At 38.5% G+C, this 18,811-nt stretch overlaps 3 protein-coding genes across 5 annotated transcripts in view; 2 read left to right on the top strand and 1 right to left on the bottom strand.

Moving 5' to 3' along the window:
• Window positions 1-888, top strand: part of LOC144992482 (cytochrome P450 2F2-like) — a 29,055-nt gene extending 28,167 nt beyond the window's left edge. For both annotated transcript variants that reach the window (XM_078948949.1, XM_078948948.1), the window contains exon 11: window positions 54-888. In XM_078948949.1, the coding sequence (XP_078805075.1) occupies window positions 54-241 (188 nt within the window). In that variant the 3' untranslated portion in view covers window positions 242-888. The remainder of the gene's footprint in view (window positions 1-53) is intronic.
• tgm2l (transglutaminase 2, like) overlaps window positions 1-18,811 on the bottom strand; it is a 109,220-nt gene that overhangs the window by 34,889 nt on the left and 55,520 nt on the right. The window lies entirely within an intron of this gene.
• LOC101157693 (cytochrome P450 2J2) lies at window positions 1,350-11,384 on the top strand. Of its 2 annotated transcripts, none has more exons than XM_023955575.2 (11): window positions 1,350-1,751; window positions 2,713-2,875; window positions 6,921-7,073; window positions 7,153-7,313; window positions 8,045-8,113; window positions 8,469-8,573; window positions 8,680-8,815; window positions 10,214-10,299; window positions 10,454-10,555; window positions 10,648-10,789; window positions 11,020-11,384. In XM_023955575.2, the coding sequence occupies exons 1-11, from the start codon at window positions 1,590-1,592 to the stop codon at window positions 11,205-11,207; spliced, it is 1,467 nt and encodes a 488-aa protein (XP_023811343.2). In that variant the 5' UTR covers window positions 1,350-1,589; the 3' UTR covers window positions 11,208-11,384. The 2 variants fall into 2 exon arrangements, with proteins under 2 accessions (XP_023811343.2, XP_078805073.1); XM_078948947.1 differs by lacking the exon at window positions 1,350-1,751 and adding an exon at window positions 2,438-2,456.

Below are 18,811 nucleotides of genomic sequence, written 5' to 3'. Positions count from 1 at the left end.
CATAAAACTAGAGTCTCGTGTAAACCACTCTGTTGTCTGTTTTTGTGTATCAGGTCCTCGGGTGTGTTTAGGGGAAGGTCTGGCTCGTATGGAGCTCTTCCTCACCATGGTGACTCTGCTGAGAAAGTTTAAGTTCACCTGGCCTGAGGATGCTGGGGAACCCGACTACACTCCTATTTTTGGGCTCACTTTGACTCCAAAACCTTATCGTATGAAAGTCCAGCTGAGGTCAAAACAATGAACATGTCCTGCAAAAAATATGGGTTTTGATGAAAATACAAGATTTTACTGCTGCTTGTCTTACAAAACAAATGATGATGTTTTTAATGTGTGTGTTTTTATTTGATTATTTTTACTTATTTTTTTTTATCATTTTGTTTATAACAAAAAAAAAATCAATAGTCAGTCTGGAAAGTTTTATATTTACTCTAAATGTACCTGTGTTTTCTGCACAGAAAGAATATAAAATATATTCTAACTAAAAATATATTCAGCAAATATTTTCCAGCTTGTCATTTATTACCCGTGACCCAACAGATTTATAAGCTGCTGCTTTTCTTTGTAAAGCTACACTTAGTCTTTTTCTGTTGTTTTTTTCTGTTGGTGGAGCAGGTGAGTTTACAGTAGGAAAACGATGTAAAACAAACAAACAAAATATATTGTTAGTTTGAATTACGGCTGGTGACATTCAGATATTCAGAAATGCAAAAGAATAGGTCATAATGGAAACTTTTCACTGGCATTTTTACTTACTTGAGTTTGTTGATGCTGTTAAAAACAAGTGTGGCTCTTAAATAATGTCTTCTTTTTCTAATTGCTTGTTCTTTTTTAGTGTATGTCTTTCCTAAAATAATAAAAGTTAAAGCTACTTGATGTCTTCTATAACAATCATTGTCTGTACTTTTTACGTACTGTTAAAATATCATACAGTGTCTTACAATGTTTACATCTGTGTACAGTTTATGTGCATTTGGACATGTTTCTGTGCCATCTTGGCACAACTTTGGTCTCCTCCCCAATATGACTAGATCTTTATGTCAATTTCCAGTGAGTTTTTTTTTTCCAAACACAAAATAGACAGTATCCTTCAGTTAACTTGTCCTGACCGTTAAAAAAGAAAGCTTTACTGTTATGTGTGAACATGTTTTCTCGCTAGTGTCTCATGACACAATCTAACAAAAATGATTAAATGGTTAATAGAAGCTTTTATAAAGAGAACTATTGAATTATTCCAGTACTATTTTTGACAGAAAAGTAAAAAGTGTAAAGAAATATTTATTACTCTAGAAACAGTTTTGCTGCTTAAAACTGAGGGACTCTTTTAAATTGACTCTAGAGCAAGATTTATGAATTGAATGTTAGAAAACTCATGTTACACTTAAGCATTAAAAATCTTAAGACATTTCAAACATTACTGTGTTACCAACTTAAGTTCATTTAAATCAGTTTTCAGGAAGCCAAGTCGGACTGAAGACACCAGTCCAGCCACAGGGAGGCAGTGGTTTACAGCATGGTTTATCACTGAACTGAACCGCCCTTGTAACTGCAGCTCAGTCACAAATCTCACCAGTTCAGTCAAAGTCACAAACATGTTCGTCTCGCTGATCTTGCTGTGGCTCTGCATCTGTATCTTATTCCTCCAATTGAAACCTCGGAGGCCCAAGAACTTCCCACCAGGACCCCCAGTCCTGCCCATGCTGGGGAACCTTCTCCACCTGAGTTTAGACAATCCTTTGAAGGACTTTGACAGGGTAAGAGATTCAAATGTAATAAGCTGATGTTGCATTAATGGAAGGCACCATTTGATTGAGGGAAATTGTGTTAGATCAAACATTTTACTAACACGCACATCTATGTTCAATTCACCTGAAGATGTGATTTCGTAATCTATTAATACATTTGAAAGCCTGTAGGCAGAACTGCTCCAGACCAGCTCCACAGGTTACAGAGAATTGGTTAATTTTTACTCCTGAGATCCTAATGTAGTGTTTTCATTCTGTCAGGTGAGAAAGACAAAGGCTGAATACGAATTCTTCCCTCTACCCTATGACCCTATGACCCTCCAAACAGAGCGATATGAAAACCTTAAGTTGTCGCCCATCGTGAAACAGTTAAAAAGAATCAATTTCTCCTTCTTCCACTACTGGCAGAGGTATAACTTGACCCTACGCTAGTCCCTACCACTCCTCCTTAAAAAAGCTTTTTGGACACCACTACAGCTTCAAATGCCCCAACAATTGGAGGGTTAGGGAGAAGCAGTAGGGGTAGAATTGGGAGAAGCAGTAGGGGTAGAATTGGGAATTGGCCAAAGGCTTGTGCACTTTACACTAGTAAAGGTCAACAACCAACAATTACCTCATTCTTTGCACATGGCAGATTAAAATGAGGAGACGTTTTTTCCTTTGTCGGAGGACAGACTCACAAAAATAAACTTTCTTTTGAAAAGGAGAAATTGAGTAAGTTATCTACATTAGCCACCAGTTCTTTCTCAGAAGAGACCTTGCAAGAACCTGTTAATGAAAAGCCAGGGGTGAGGACTGTCTTATAGATCTGGGTCACTAATGGAGGCGCTGTTGCTTTATCAGTTTGGTTAATAGCACTAGCTTTTTATTAACTGATCATCCTCTGCTACCTACTCTAAATTATTTTCATCACTATGTTTTAGCATTTAAAAATCATTTTAAAACTTTTTTTTCCCTTTGGTCTTTTCAGCTAAGGAACTCCTATGGAAATGTCTACAGCCTTTTTCTGGGTCCGAAGCCAGCTGTGATCATTAACGGGTTCAAGGCCATGAAGGAAGCCATGGTGATCAAGGCCACTGATTTCGCAGGGCGTCCCCAAGATCTGTTTGTGAATGATGTTAGCAAGAGGAAAGGTAAAATCAGCTGATCTCTCATTCTACGGAAATGTAGTGAGTTAAAGAAAAATATGTCAAACTCTATTGATTGTTTTAGTATGTTAATGTGAAGTCTGCACAAAGAAAACATGCCGGTATGAGTTCAAAAGTGCAAAATCATAAATCAACATGAACATCTTTGTCACCTTTTACCCAGTCTCTATCTGTTGCAATTGCATAAGATGGGAAAAAGCAAAGACAAGTCATTACATGTACTGTTTACATGCTAGGGAGTTTAGACCTTTACTTTTAACTTCAAATTCAAATTTACTTTCATCCTTATATGCATTTTTTATAAAGTAAAAGTGCAAAAAAAGAAAACAAAAGGAAGCAAATTTATAATATATATACATAGGAACGATGTCCCAATCAGATCCCGATTCTGAGTCTTTTGATTTTGAGTATCCAAAACTTTTTTAATACCTTTAAAAAATGAACAAATGCAGAAATGGGATCCAGGTTTACCTACTTTTTATTTTTTTATTTACCTTTTTCTTTTTTATAATTTAACAGTCAAACTTCTGTGAAGTAGTTTTAACAATCAAGTAAAAATAGTGAAACTATCAACCCTGTAGCTCCGCCCCTGATTTCAGTTGAATCTGAAAGCAGACAATATTTCCCTTATATTATAACTTTAGTAATGTATTAGTTTTCTATTTTCAAGTCCCTTTAATAAATGAAGCTGAATTTTTAAAGCATAATAACTAAGCATATAAAGATTCTTTTTAAATGTGTCAACAGAGCATAACAATATTAGGCAATGTTCAGCTGGTTTGAATCCTACCTCACAGGAAGAGATTTAATCGTCAGTGTAAATCATACATCATCTGGGAGGCACGGACTGACATGTGGTGTGCCACAAGGTTCAGTCCTTGGCCCCACACTTTTTAAACTTTACATGCTACCGCTTGGTGATGTCATCGGGAGACATGGCATAAACTTTCATAGATATGCTGATGACACCCAGTTATTTGTGGCTGTGTCTCCTGACGACATGGGGACCCATTGATGACCTTTTAAGTTGTGTTTTGATATTGAAACATGTATGGGAGAGAACTTCTTAAAGCTCAATCAAGACAAAACTGACATTTTAATTGTTGGTCCTGAAGCTGAGAGAGAAAGGGTCCAATCTTATTTATCAACTTTTAATCGAAATGTGTGCAGTAAAGTCAGAAACCTCGGTATGATTTTAGATGCAGATCTTAACTTTGAAGCGCACGCAAACCAACTTACAAAGACTGCCTTTTATCACCTTAGAAGTATTGCCCGAGTGAGACACTTTGTCTCACAAGCCAGTGCTGAAATATTAATCCATGCTTTTATAACATCTAGGATAGACTATTGTAATGCTCTTCTTTCTGGTGTTAAGAAAAATACAATCAACCGGCTGCAGCTTGTTCAAAATTCGGCTGCACGCCTTTTAACTAGAACAAGAAAGAAGGAGCACATTACTCCAATATTGAAGTCTTTGCACTGGCTCTCAGTCAGCTCGATTTTAAGTTTCTTTTATTAGTTTATAAAAGTTTAAATGGAACTGGACCATCATTTTTATCAGATTTACTTTTGGTTTATGACCCTCCCAGAGCCCTCAGGTCCACAGGTGCAGGTCTGCTGGTAACAAAGAGATGAACCACACAGGAGAGGAGCAAACAAGGGACTCAATCACACTGGGAGGGAGAAATGGGGGAGGAGACCCTTCGAGGGCTGAGGCTTACCAACGGAGCGCTGGGCCGACCCACGTGGAGGAGATTGGCAAATAAAAAAACAGAAAAAAAACCCACTCTGTGGCACCCACAAACGTGAAAAAAAAAAAAAAATCCGCAAATGCCCCAATTGAGCCTCCACTGTTGTCGCCCGACACGCTCTGTCCCTGCACTCGGCCCTAAAAAACAAGGGGGTAAAAGATATAAAAACAAGGGTCGGCAATATTGTTTGAGCAAAAAAAAAAAAAAAACAACAATCAATGCCCACCCTCACTCATTCATACACCAACACACACACACCATAAAACCAAAAGGTAAAAACAGGATAAAACCAGCACAGCACAGGTCCTTGGGAAGGGCACGGCACTTCTCAGCAGATCCTAAGTCCAATGTCCATGGAGAAGAGAGTGGTTGACGCCGCTCTCTGTTGGCTGCAACGGAGGCCAAGAAGATGGGTGTCTGGGCTCAGAGTGCAGCCTGAAGCCCACTGGCAGGAGCTGGAGGTGGCAGCTGGAGGTGGCAGCCACAAGCTGCAGTTTTAACCACCACACTCAGGATCTTCAGACACTCTGTGCCCTGCTGCAGAGAGGAGTGTATCCCAGGTGTAGAAAGGTAGAGTTGGCAGCCCATTGGCTTAAGCAAGCTGTAACTGCTGTGCGATAAATTCAGGGAAGCCAAACAAAACAGCAGTGGTGCCTCTGCCGCCCCTGAGCAGTGAGGAGAAACTCATCCACGCCTTAAGCTCGCTTGGGCGTAGAGGGGTGCTCCGGATGCCAGAGCTCTTTTTTTTTCCCAGCAGGAAGCACAGAGGGTTAGCCACCAGGAAATGGGCGGGTATGAGCACCACACACCAAGTCCTCAAGTGTTGGGCCAAACAATTTTTATACTGCTCCCAGGTAGTCAGGGGGATTGCAGCATCATCCAGCTACAATGACGTAAAAGTGGGTCATTCAATCAGGCAGTACAGGAACATCATTTCTTGTATAGTCGCGACTTTCCACGTCATTGTTTTCTTACTGAAAGATAGAACTGAGACCATCATATTATGGTGAAAATAGCATGTAAGCAAATGATAATTACATAACCCTAACAGGAGAATTAGTTTACTTTAAATGTTGCCAAGCAGGTTATTTCTACCTATATTACCAAATGTAGGTCAACCCTGAATAGCCAATGTCTGCCCCGGTGACTAGTTGCTGCTACACTTTGGCCCTTCAGAAAACGGTCTACAGTGGTTTAAACATTTATTAAAATTGTTCTTCTATCTGATCTTAAAGGAAGTAATGGTATATTTTCACATACAAAATCGATCAGAAGTCAGTTTATTATACGGTTGCACTATCACGATCATTTGATAGACATAACAGCCAGTCTAAGCCTACTATACTTCTGTGCATTCTGAGCTTCCTGCCAGAAATCTCTTGCAAGCTACTAAACTGTCTAGTTAGGCTCAGAATTTTTACTTCTATGCCTAGAAAAAGGTATAACAATGGCCAAAAACATACAACTTTCATTTTTGATCTTTCAACACCAGAGCTGTCAGCAGCGACATCAAAATAACACGTTTTTTGAAATACAGCAACTCTTTGACTGTTTACACAAGTCATGTACCTCCAAGCAGCTTTGCGCCGGTATGAAATACTTTATTAGGAATTAGTTGGAGTTATGTTAATTAGGCAAACTGTCAAGAAATAATGGAACTTCACAGACGATGGTTAAAGGGAGGAGAGTTTTCTATTTGCGTTGCTATTTGAAAGAAGGTAATCTTGAAGCCAAATTGTATGACATTTCTTTAAAATTTCTAAAATGTTTCCTTCTGAAAAAGAGAACTTAGCAAGTTTTTTATTTAAATTGTAGTTGTGTCAGTTCCCAGACTTGGAGCTAACGCAGAGGGACCAAATGTTGCAGTTCAACGAATGGCTGCTAGAGGGTGGTTCCAAAAGAGAGTATCTTTCCACAAATTCCACAATTAAGAGTCCAACTAAAATAAAGTATTGGAAGGATTGAAGAATCTTTTAAGTATCTGGACTTTCCAGTTGTGTGTTTTGGGGGATTTTATTATCAATAATATTGGAAAAAGAAAAAGTTTAACAGTGCCGCCAATAAAATAAACATGCTATGCTTTGCTTTTTTTTCAGAAGGTTTTTTTTTTCAACTCAGCCATTTTCTAAGTATTTTGCAGGTAAAAAAGTGTCCCCCTCACCCTAGATTACAGTATATTATATTTAGAAAAAAAGGGGGGGTTCATGTACAAAACTTGGAACTTACGGTTAAATAAAATGTCTTTCTTAAAAGCCTTATGTGTTTTGTTGCATTTGTAGGTGTAATACTGGCAGATTATGGCGAAAGCTGGAGGGATCATCGTCGCTTTGCTCTGATGACTTTGAGGAACTTTGGTCTGGGAAAAAAGTCGATGGAGGAAAGAATTTCTGAAGAAATTCAGCACACCATAAAAACACTGGAAAATAACATTGGTGTGTCATTTGTGTCTCCAAATAACTTTCATTTACAGGGTTTAGTTAAATCTTTTTTAACATGCGCCGTCTTTTACAGGGAAACTCTTTAGTCCTCAGATTATGTTTCATAATGCAGCCTCAAACATAATCTGCCAGGTTCTGTTTGGCAAACGCTTCGAATATGACGATGAGATCATCAAAACGATTGTTCAGTGCTTTACCAGAAACTCAAAGATAGCCAATGGACCGTGGGCCATGGTAAGTCAGTCCCACTTCTTGGGTTTTTTTACACAACTATTTTCTGTTTGACTTCCAAGTATGAAAAATATCTTGGTAACCATGGAGCCCCAAATTGTTCGTAACCCTTGCGCTATCCTAGGCACTTTGACATTGGGAGTTGGGTCATCTAGACCCACTAGACAGTGCTCTGAACCTTTTTTCTTCAATGATTTGTGAACCTCACTGGTGTCCGTGGATTACATGAAATATTTCCACCTTTATCCACCTCTGTCATGGTCGGGATAACACGTCAATGCAAGGGTGGGGTCATCTAAGATAGCACAAGGGATAATTGAAAAAAATAAATATGACCTTGTGCAATCACACAATCAACCAATAAATCTCTCATAAGTATATAAAAAGATCAAGAAATTTTGACAAACCTGCACACAGATTTTAAATTAGTCATATTATTACATACATTTCATTTTCATCATCATGTTGATTATTATTATAATTCTATGGCTTTTTTTCAGACACTTGAATTTCAAAATCAATATTTTCCAAAGTAGTTTTTTTTTATTTTACATTGTTTTCCAGAATTACTTATTTTTATGAGAGATTTATTGTGTGATTGCACAAGGTCATATTTATTTTTTTAGTTATGAACAATTTGGGGCTCCATAGTAACAAGTGAAATGTTTTTTTGAAATATTGAGTATATTATTGGCATTTCAATATTAATACATGTTATTACTATTTTTCTTTAGATATATGACTCTATTCCGCTGATCCGCAAACTGCCTTTGCCATTCAGAGAGGCCTTCAAGAATGCAGAGGTACTGTAAGAATCATGTAGTGATATTCACATTCGTGTTACCAAATGACACTTCTTGTGTGGTCTTGTAAAGTTTTTTTTGTTTTGTTTTGAGTTACCAACACTGCCAGGCAGCGTATTTTTCACCGTGCCCCTCAGTCAAGTCATTCTTCCTCCTAAACAATATCATCAACATTTAACCAAGGCTCATGAATCATTACAGTATCACAGTTTAACAAAGTTCAAAACATACATCCCTGTGGTGCGGCAGAATCAGATCAATCTTTTGTAGTCTAGTGACCTGACTCCTATTAGCAAAGTCCATAGTTCCAGTGTGCTAAAATTATGTATTATTATTATTATATTTTTTTATTTAGATTTGTGTAGATGTTGGAACTCATTTGGTGAACGAGCACAAAGAGACGAGGATCCCTGGAAAGCCTAGAGACTTTGTTGACTGTTACCTGGATGAAATGGAAAAGGTAGTAGTTATTAGATTTTCCTTAAAAAATATATAAGTTAAAATAATTGAAATTATTTTAACTTTTTAATAAGTTCCTATTTATAATAATCTTTGTCTGTCTGTAGAGGGGAGATGACTCTTCATTTTCAGAGGACCAGCTAATTATATACGCTTTAGATCTTCATTTCGCTGGGACCGACACAACCTCCAATACTCTGCTGACTGGTTTTTTTTATTTGATCAACTACCCACACATACAAGGTAAGCTTAGCAAGCCAAGTTAAAAAAAAAGATGGTAGCTATTGGTCTAATTTAATGTTCAGAATGTTTAGAATTACATTTTTTTACAAAGATGTTTAGCTTTGAAACTGACACTTCATTTTTACATTAGTTGTTGTTGTTTTTCCCTTCAGGGGTTGCTACAGCCAATCAGCTTCATGCATTTTATGATTTGGCAGTGCCCTTCCTGACACAACCCTGTATTTTACTAGGGCAGTGGACCGGCACAGGAAGATCCAGAATTTTGCCCCCATGGTTAGCTTAATGGGTCGTGCTCAGTCTGGATGAAGCTTGCACCCCAAGGGAATCGAACCCTGGTTTCCCATGTGCCAGTTATAAGCTTAAAACCAACTGAGAAATCCAGTCACTAAATTTGTTTTCACATTAGTACATAATCATTTTACGTAAAAATGACTCATCAGTAAACTGCCACAAACTCACAATACAATGTCTAAGGACACTGACCTGATTGAAAACCTCAGAATCACAGATGTTAGCTCAACAATTGATTCCAACAATCGATTCCAACAACTGCAGACAACGACGAAAACCGCTTTTCCCACTAATTTTTGTAAAAAAGATCAAAAACGCAATTTTCATTACAAGTTTGTTAAAGACCCAGTCCAATGAAAATTGTGTTTTTGTTTTTTGTAGCGTGTTCTTGTAGCATTTTTCTCTTAAGGAGAACATATATCAAGAAAATTAAGATTAAAAAAGATTATCTGAGTATTTCTTTATTCATATAGTGACGAATCAGGTGCAGATGAAAAAGCACCATTTGAAAAAGCTTGTAGTTTCTACATGCAAACCACAATCAGCAGGCAACAAGCTCCCTGCTCTGCTCCATTTCGATGCATCCACTTGTAGACAAATAGCGCCATCAACATGTTTATTTTTCTCATCTGAGCTAATAACTGGCCCAAAACCCTGCAACTGGATAGCTCTACTATTGCTCGCCGTTTTGTTGCACCATTAACTTTAGCTTGGGGTTGTGTGGGGATGAAAGCTAGCGGGAGAGAGTGTAAACAAAGGTGTCATAGTATATCAGTGCAGGCTTACTCTGCACCCGCCAACAACTCAGAGATGAATTTCAAATGAAGCCCTTAAAAAACGACGCAGGCTTTTTGATTTTGGCTATAAACGGCACAATCATAATTAAAAGACCTCCAGGAATGTTTTTAAATTGGATCAAAAAATGATTGGAGTAGGAAATAAATTCTGTATAAGAATGATAAAGTGTAGTGATTCATTAAACACCCATGGGGGTGTAAATATTCTGAAAGCTTTCAATGTTCATATTTTTAATAAGGTTAGACTAGATTTTTTGCCATTTCAAACATCACCTTTCTGATGTTTTTAAGTCTCCTTTTGCTTCCTCAGATAAATGTCAACAAGAGATTGATCGAGTGTTGGAGGAAAAACAACAAGTGACGTTTGAGGACAGACACAACATGCCTTACATGCAGGTGCTGTGCAGCATCAAAGGACTTTGTATTTCAGGTTTTTCTACCTTCAACTAAAAAATCTAACCTGAGGATTTTAGGTTCTACTTGTGATCTCAACCGTGCTGAATATTTTTGCTGTATTTTTTCTGCTCTTAAAACGTCTGTTCTCATGTAGGCCGTAATCCACGAAGTGCAAAGAATCGCCAACACTGTTCCTCTCAGCGTCTTCCACAGCACAACTAAAGAAACAGAGCTTATGGGGTACACCATCCCTAAAGTAAGAAACATGCTGGTGTTTTTAGTTTGGCTAATAGAAGGACCGTAATGAAGAGTAGCTATGTAATCTTTGGTACTCTGCTTTTTCTTCAGGGCACCATGATCATCCAAAACATGGGGTCAGTGCTGAGGGAGGACGGACAGTGGAAGTTTCCTCATGATTTCAACCCTGAGAACTTCCTCAACGAAAAGGGAGAGTTCGTCAAACCAGAAGCTTTCATGCCGTTCTCTGCAGGTACAGATGCAGAAAAGTTCTTAACCTCTTCAGACCCGAGCTCTTGCTTGATATGAGTCTTACATGTTGTAGTCACAGGGCACCAGTTAACTACTATGGTAATATAACCCAAAATAGGACGTCCACGCATGTGGATGCCAAGTCTTACGTGGTTAATTAGTGAGCTATATTACAAATGGGAATGAAGCAAAGTGTCTGCGATGACTTTGCCTTGTTTTTTTGTGTCTAAGGTCCTCGAATGTGCCTCGGAGAAGGTCTGGCTCGTATGGAGCTCTTCATCATCATGGTGACTCTCCTGAGAAAGTTCAAGTTCACCTGGCCTGAAGATGCAGGGGAGCCAGACTTCACTCCAGTGTATGGGGTCACTTTGACTCCTAAACCTTACTTCATGAAAGTTCAGCTCAGATCAAAACCGTGAGGTGTTGCTCTAATGCTCAACACAAATATGCAGTTTTAAAGAATTACAACAAGCCTTTTTAAGTATTATTTTCCAGGAACAACAAAAACTGTCAACACCACATATTTTTTTTTTCTTTTGGAGTTAATAAGTGCATGTACCAATTTTGGTGTAGCCATATTAAAGTAATATTTCTAATTTTCTCTAGCAACCATTATTTCTGCTTGCCATGCTCAACTTCCTAATGTGACATGTGGGTGTCTTAAGCTTAGAAAAGCCTTGTGGCTTTTCAAACCAATCCGGGATTTATTTCATTTGGACATGGTGATTATTTACGGTGTTTCCTGAAAGAATTTGGCAAATGGCACGTTGTGAAAACTATTGGAATAACATGTAGAACATAAAATGGCAGACAGTAGGGTGTTAAATACCTTTTTTGGCCATGTGATGGCCAATACCCAAGTGGAATTTCCCCTTGATAATGCAGTAATGTGCACTTTAAACTTTATGACCATATAGGTTGTTTTATTTTTATTTTTAGAAAAGGGCACATCTTGCAGTGTTTCCACAAATCAGATAGAAAGCATATGGCAATAAGCACAATGTTACAAATGTTCACAAGTTTTCCCATCTTATGTCTTCTTCAAATTTTTCATATTTAACATTTATATTTAATTTTACATTAGTTTCCTCATAATTTATGTATTCCTTCTGATTTTGCTGAAAGCAAAGAGAGCAAAATGATGGCTCTACATGTGAAGAAATGGAAGAAAAAAAACCTTTCACACTACTAAAGATCTGATCAGTTTGGTGCAAGACAAAAATTTACCAGGCTTGGTAGATGGAGAACCGTTTATAATATACAAATAGCCTCAGAAGTCATTCTTCTTCAAAATACACCATTTAACCCTTGTGCTATCTTAGATGACCTCACCCTTACTTTGACGTGTTCTCCCTACCATGACAAAGGTGGAAAGATTTCATGTAATCCATGGACACCAGTGAAGATCACAAATAATTGAAGAAAAAAGGTTCAGCACACTGTCTACTGGGTCTAGATGACCCAACTCCCAATGTCAAAGTACCTAGGATAGCACAAGGGTTACAAGAAATCAATAAAAGCTTAAAAAAAATCATCCACTGGAAAAAAACAAATTCTCCTCCCTATGGGCTCATAAATCTAAGTTTTAAAACTCTCCTTGCAGTCGCTTTAGTTATTTAGTTAGTTAGTTTATTTGTTAGAGAATAAAGGGGCAAGAGAGGGTGTTTGGTACAGAGAAGATTGCATCCTGACCACACCCCTCTGCTGATCCATCCTGCTTTTCTTTTCTTCCTGACTAAGCATCCTGTGGCATGATTCTGTTCTCTGAGCACCAGTTTGAGCATTGTTTGGGCACTAGAACCATTTCTACTAAAATCCAAACTGCACCCATCCCTAATAAAGGGTGGGGAAGATTTAGGCAGGGTAACACTGAGGTAAATGAAGTTGTGAACCTATAAGTACAGTGACGGAGATGCTGCAGAGGTACAGTTGCAGGCAGGGGGTCTAAGGGCCAACTTAGCATCCCTGTTAACACAAGCAGAATGAGGAACAACACAATGATTGCACCAGAAATGCCAGAAAAGGTAGAAAAAGATGTTCTCTCAGCTGAATCCTTGTTGATCTTTCCATCATGCATGGAGATGTTGGGGGACCCAACAGACAGGTGAAACTGTTAAAAAGAGGTTGGTGATTTTGATTTTAAAAAGAAAAGCGAAGCCGACTTAAAACCTAAGAACTAAACCAGGGCTGCTCATTCCTGGTTCTCGAGATCTGCCGCCCTGCCTTTTTTTCCTGCTCTCCCACCATTGCTTGCTTTTGATTACCTGAACCAGGTGTGTTCATTCAATCACAATGTGGAGACATCTGATTGACCTCATCAGCAGCCTTGCAGAGCTTGGAGATCTGGAAAACAGTCAGGCTGGTAGATCTTGAGGACCAGGATTGAGCAGCCCTGAGCTAATTTAATGCATGAAAACCTTTATGTGAAAACCTATATGAAGAAAGAAAATCTAAAACTGAGACTAAAAAGTACTGGAACCAAACGGTGAACATTTAAATAGATTTTAAATTGGGTAAAGACTGGCACGGACTAACCATGAGTCACCATGGACTATGTAAGAGTTAATGGCCGACGAAGTGTGCATTATCAGAAATGAACGCACGCCGTGGAAGACTGAAACTATGAGGTTCCGTTAGTGCCAAAAATATGTTTTTGTGTCCACTGTCTATGTCTACTGCAGTTGAAAAGTTTTTCAACCTTTTTTGAGCCACGGCACACTTTAACCTTGACAAAAATCCCGCGGCACACCAGCATCCAAAAAAAAAAAAAGCAGAAATTCATGGTCTGTATTGATCGACAGCCACCCCCCCACCCCCCGCAATCTCACGTGGATTTTTGTGATAATTATGTTAAATTAGAAAAATTTAGAAACTGTTTGTTTGTTGTGGTTTCAAGACGTTTCACAAGGACGACTCATTGTGCGCTGTTTCTTTAAGCCAATGCATCATGGGAGATGTAGTGTGAAAACTGCTGAAAAAGGGCAGAAAGACTCGCGTCTCTGAGCTTCATTGTGTTGTTCACTTGTTCAACGGTCTGACACCGGACTCTGTGGAAAGCTACACCGCTAAAGACGAGCTTTAGCTGGTATTTATGTTAGAACTCAGCGACTTTATCAGCAGAATTAAGAACAAGGAAGTGAAGACTTTAAGCACTTCTGATTGGTCAGACTGATGACATGTGATTAAGCCTTCAACAATGATTGGCGGAGACAGTTAAAGGGGCGGGACTTTTCTTTACACAGTTATAGCTGCAGCTAAATCGCGGTACCGTCATTCTTATCAAAATGTCTTTAATAGAATCAAATAAACACAAAGAAAAAGTAATTTTAAGATCTTTTATATTCCTAACTACTCAGTGTTTTATCAGGGCCTGTTTGGATGAACAAAAAGCTGATTTCCTGGAGATGGAAAAAATTTTTAGATCAGTGAATGAGGGCAATTTCCCACGGCGCACTTGACCATCTCCCACGGCACACTAGTTGAAAAACACTGGTCTACTGAACGAGTTCATTGAACATTGGCTCATGCGTTATGTTTAAAACTTTGCATTTGTCTTTGTTATTGTCGTTACCCCCTGTCGTTTTACTCTATCGTCAGGAAAGTCCTTAGCAACCGTTGCTAGTGTCGTTAGCTGCGACATTTCCCCATGTCGTGTCGTTATATCTTGTCGTTTTTTTTAATTTTGCCAAAGTCGTCAGACAAATCCTTTGTACGGCCAGTAAATTGTTTCCTGTACTACCGCGGAACGAAAAAAAAACGTTTATTAAAGCCGGGGCTAGCGTTAACCACGACAAACACTTTTTTAAAATAAGCTTTATTGATATTCCTGCAAACGCGCATTGCCAGAAAGAGGGGGGGGCGCATGCGTACGACGCTTTCACGTTCCCGAAGCGACTCTTGCCAATTGTTTTAAGTTATTTAGAGAATGGCTTCAATTAAATCTGGAGATGAAACTATTATTTAAGTCTTTTAAAAAATAACTGATCTTTATCAAAAACGTTGTCACAAATCGGGTGGATAAACGAGGAGCAGACTGGGCCAAAAATTTGACTGGATTTTGATATTTTCTTTTCCCTCTGTAATGTATTTATTTGACTATGAGGTGGTGCTCTCGGGACCAGTATAATGCTCTTTTGGGCGCCTCTGCTCCTCGTTTATCCATCAGATTTGTTTGGTAAAGATACTTAGGATTTTCCTGACGACATGGGGAAACGACGTAGCAAACGACACTGGCAACGGTTGCTAAGGACTTTTCTGACGCCGTAGTGAGACGATATGGGGAAACGACAATAATAAAGACAAATGCAAAGTTTTAAGCATAAAGCCTACCAATGTTTAATGAACTTGTTTAATAGATAAATCCAGTCGCTATGTTCATTGATAAGCTTTTGAATGAGTGTGATGTATTATGTTTGCAAGAAACTTGGCTTGCCAAACAGGACTTGGACAATCTAAACTCATTACATGTGGATTTTCATGGTGCTGGTGAATCCACCACTGATCTGAGCACCAGAATCGTTCGAGGTAGAATTCCTGGGGGCGTGGCTATCCTCTGGAATGTTAAGTATGATGCTGCTGTTAATGTTGTGAGACTTAATGTTGACTGGGCTGTTGGCTTGGAAATCGACATTGATGAAAAGAAATTTACAATTCTAAATGTTTACATGCCCTATGAGTCTAATCTATTGGAGGACGAATTCTTGCACAAATTAGCATTCATAAAAGCATATATTGAGGATAGCAGCTCCACTTGTGTGTTTGTTATGGGAGATTTTAATGCTGATCTCTCAGATGACTCATCAATATTTGGTAATCATTTAACTTCTTACTGTGAAGAAAATAATCTCACCTTATCAAGTAAAATACTTCTCCCAGATACAAGCTTTACTTATATCAGTGATGCCTGGCATTCCACCTCATGGCTGGACCACTGTATCTGTACTGCGGATGCTCATGCTTCTCTGAGTAACATAGAAATACTGTATAACTTGGCTACCTCTGATCACATACCAATAATCTTCTCCTTAAATGTGGCAAATGTACCATCTCTTGTGGCGAAAGATAATAACGATCTTACAGATAAACTTGATTGGTCCAAAGTTACAAATGAGGACATCAATAAATACACAGCAACCACCGATGCTCAGCTGCAGGCTGTAAAATTGCCCAGGGATGCGCTGGCATGCTGTGATCCAAACTGCAAAAATACTACTCATTGCAATGAATTGTGTAAACTCTATGAAAATATAGTAAAAGCTGTAAAAGATAGTAGTCTTTGCCTACGAAGCAGGAGTCTTAAAAGCTGGACTGTCAAGCCAGGCTGGAATGACTTTGTAGCTGAACATCATGCTGCAGCCAGGGACGCTTTCAGACTCTGGCATGAAGCTGGGAAGCCTCGTCAAGGTGCCTTGTTTGAGAGCAAGAAAATGACTACTGCTAGATTCAAATATTCACTTCGCATTATCAAAAGGCAAGAAAACATGATGAGAGCAGACTCTCTGGCCAGAGGTCTACAAAATAATGATTACCATAAATTTTGGAAGGAGGTTAATGCTATGAATAATCGTAAAACTTCATTGCCATCCAACATTGAAGGTGTATGTGGTGCTGATAACATTGCTGATTTATGGCGTAAGCATTATTCTGACCTGCTTAATTCGGTAAAAAGTCATGCAGTTTCTATTGACAATGTGGATTTTACAGACACAATGGTTATTCGTGCAAGTGAGATTCAAGATGCAATTTCAAAGATAAAAGAAGGCAAAGCATGTGGTCTTGATGACATCACAGTCGAGCATCTAAAATATTCAAGTTTTAAATTACTGCCCCTGCTGGCCATGTGTTTCACTGGCTTTTTAACCCATGGAGTCCTGCCTGATTCAGTTCTCTCAGTTGTATTAATTCCCGTCATCAAAGACAAGACCGCCAGTTTAAATAGTCTGTCGAACTACAGACTGATTGCCCTTTCCAGCAACATTTCAAAAATTTTAGAATATGTTTTATTGACTAGACTCGAAGTATGGAATTACAAATCTGCCAATAAGTGAAAGGGCGTAAAGACAACTAAGCAGGCGTATTTAGGAACTGAGTGAGTGAACCTTAAAACCGCGCAGGCGCAATTCTAACTGAGAAGTGATCTTGCGCGGTCAGTTCCTTTTTGCGCGCTCATGTGGATTTACGCTCAGTGTTAAGGGGGCGTTTTTGTCACTTTTGGGGCAGGAACCTTTCTGGTTGATCTGATTGGCTGAAATTTGCATGGCCTATCGGCGAGACAGAGGGGCGGGACCTTCATTTTTCAGTGCGGGGGGGGGGTTAACAGGCGGCTCTTGAGCTGCATGTGGCTCTCTGCCTTTTATCATATTTTCTATATTCAGTACTTTCACAACCATAAGGTGAAAGTCTTCCATTTTCTCCAAAATGTACAGAGCGGCCCTAATGTGTTGTTGTGTGAGCTTCAGTAAAGAGGATCTAGGAGAGAACAGCATGAGAACGGTACGGAGAGAGGAGAGGACGTGATAGAAGACACCCCCCAATAGTACAAAGGAGCAGATATGTGAATAATGCAGAACAACTTCACTTTGGAAACCCTGGAAATGCAAAGAGACACGACTAGGAGGCACAGTTTAAACTGCAAGCTATCAGCTACGCGGAAGAACACAGGAATAGAGCAGCTGCAGTTCGGTTAAATTAGATCTTCACAGATTCGGACTTCCTGCTTCAATAACTCCTCTGATAAACTTTCAAATGTGTCAGCAAGTATCTCAATCATTTTGTATTAACACAGAGTGAACCGCAAATGCATTTCTGAAGAAAAAAGATCGTTTTTTTTCCCCTTTTAATCAGAATTGTTCGTCTCAAGGTGTAAATGCACACATGCAGCGAGCCGGCTGCCAAGGGACCGTCAACAAAGTGCCACCTCTGTGAAACACCATTCTGTAAAAATCAGTGAACTTTCAAAAAGCGAATAAATGTCTATATTTATATGAACTGGTAATGAAGACTCGTCAGCATAGTCATGCTACATTATTATTTATTATACTAAATTTTGTTAGAAAGTCAACCTCCATTTTATTGCTTATAGTTTTAAAAATGTAATAGAGACATGAATCATAAAATAAATGCTCAATAGCTCTGAAGATACTAAAGCTTCTGTCACCAAACCTCCTGTACTGACTAATCATGACCTTATTGTCCTACTGCAATAAATATTATGTCATAATTCACGTTGTTTATTGTTAGGAATTTTTCATATTTAAATATTGATCAGATTTGGTCAAAAATGCTCAATAGCTTTGAAGATGCTGTAGTTACTGACACAAAACTTCCTGTACTGACTAATCATGACCTTATTTTCCTACTAAAATAAAGATTATGCAAAAGAAAATTCTGGCACCTTCAGAGCTATTCAGGATTTATGACCAAATCTGATCCATTTGTAAATATGAGAAATTCCTATAAATAAACATAGTGAACTATTGACATTCTTTATTTTAGTATGACAATAAGGTCATGTCAAGTTACTGATAACTTTAGTCATGATTCATATCTATTACAATTTGTAAAAGTATATGCAACAAGATAAAATCAAGATGGAATTTCCTACAAAATATGTATTGTAACAAGAATATGCTTTATAATAATTTTATGTTTTTTTTTTTGTAAGATTATTGATTTTTACACAGTGGTGTTTCACAGTTCACAGAGGTCGCACTTTGTTGACGGTCCCTTGACAGCCGGCTGCTGCACGTCTGCATTCACAGCTTAAAGCGAACAATTCTGATTAAAAGGCAAAAAAACGATTTTTTTTTCTTCAGAAATGCATTTGTGGTTCACTCTCTGTGTTAATACGAAAGGATTTAGATACTTGCTGACATATTTGAACGTTGATCAGAAGAGTTATTGAAGCAGGAAGTACTCTGAATATGTGAAGAGCTTTCTAACTTATCGAACCTCAGCTGCCAGAGAATTTAAAATAATGAATCCATGGTTCGGAAGAGAGGACGCTGGAAAACCAACTCGGACA

This window comes from Oryzias latipes, chromosome 6, assembly GCF_053564925.1.
Source record: "Oryzias latipes strain Hd-rR chromosome 6, Olatipes_Hd-rR_3.1".
NCBI classification, from domain to species: domain Eukaryota; kingdom Metazoa; phylum Chordata; class Actinopteri; order Beloniformes; family Adrianichthyidae; genus Oryzias; species Oryzias latipes.
Note: the sequence above shows the minus strand (reverse complement) of the source record. Positions and strands in the feature narration are given on the sequence as shown.

Coding starts and splice junctions, on each gene's coding strand:
- LOC101157693 (XM_023955575.2), top strand. CDS start 1,590: ATGTTCGTCTCGCTGATCTTGCTGTGGCTCTGCATCTGTATCTTATTC. Junction 8,574..8,679: donor ACCTGGATGAAATGGAAAAG/GTAGTAGTTATT, acceptor GTCTGTCTGTAG/AGGGGAGATGACTCTTCATT. Junction 10,556..10,647: donor TGGGGTACACCATCCCTAAA/GTAAGAAACATG, acceptor CTTTTTCTTCAG/GGCACCATGATCATCCAAAA.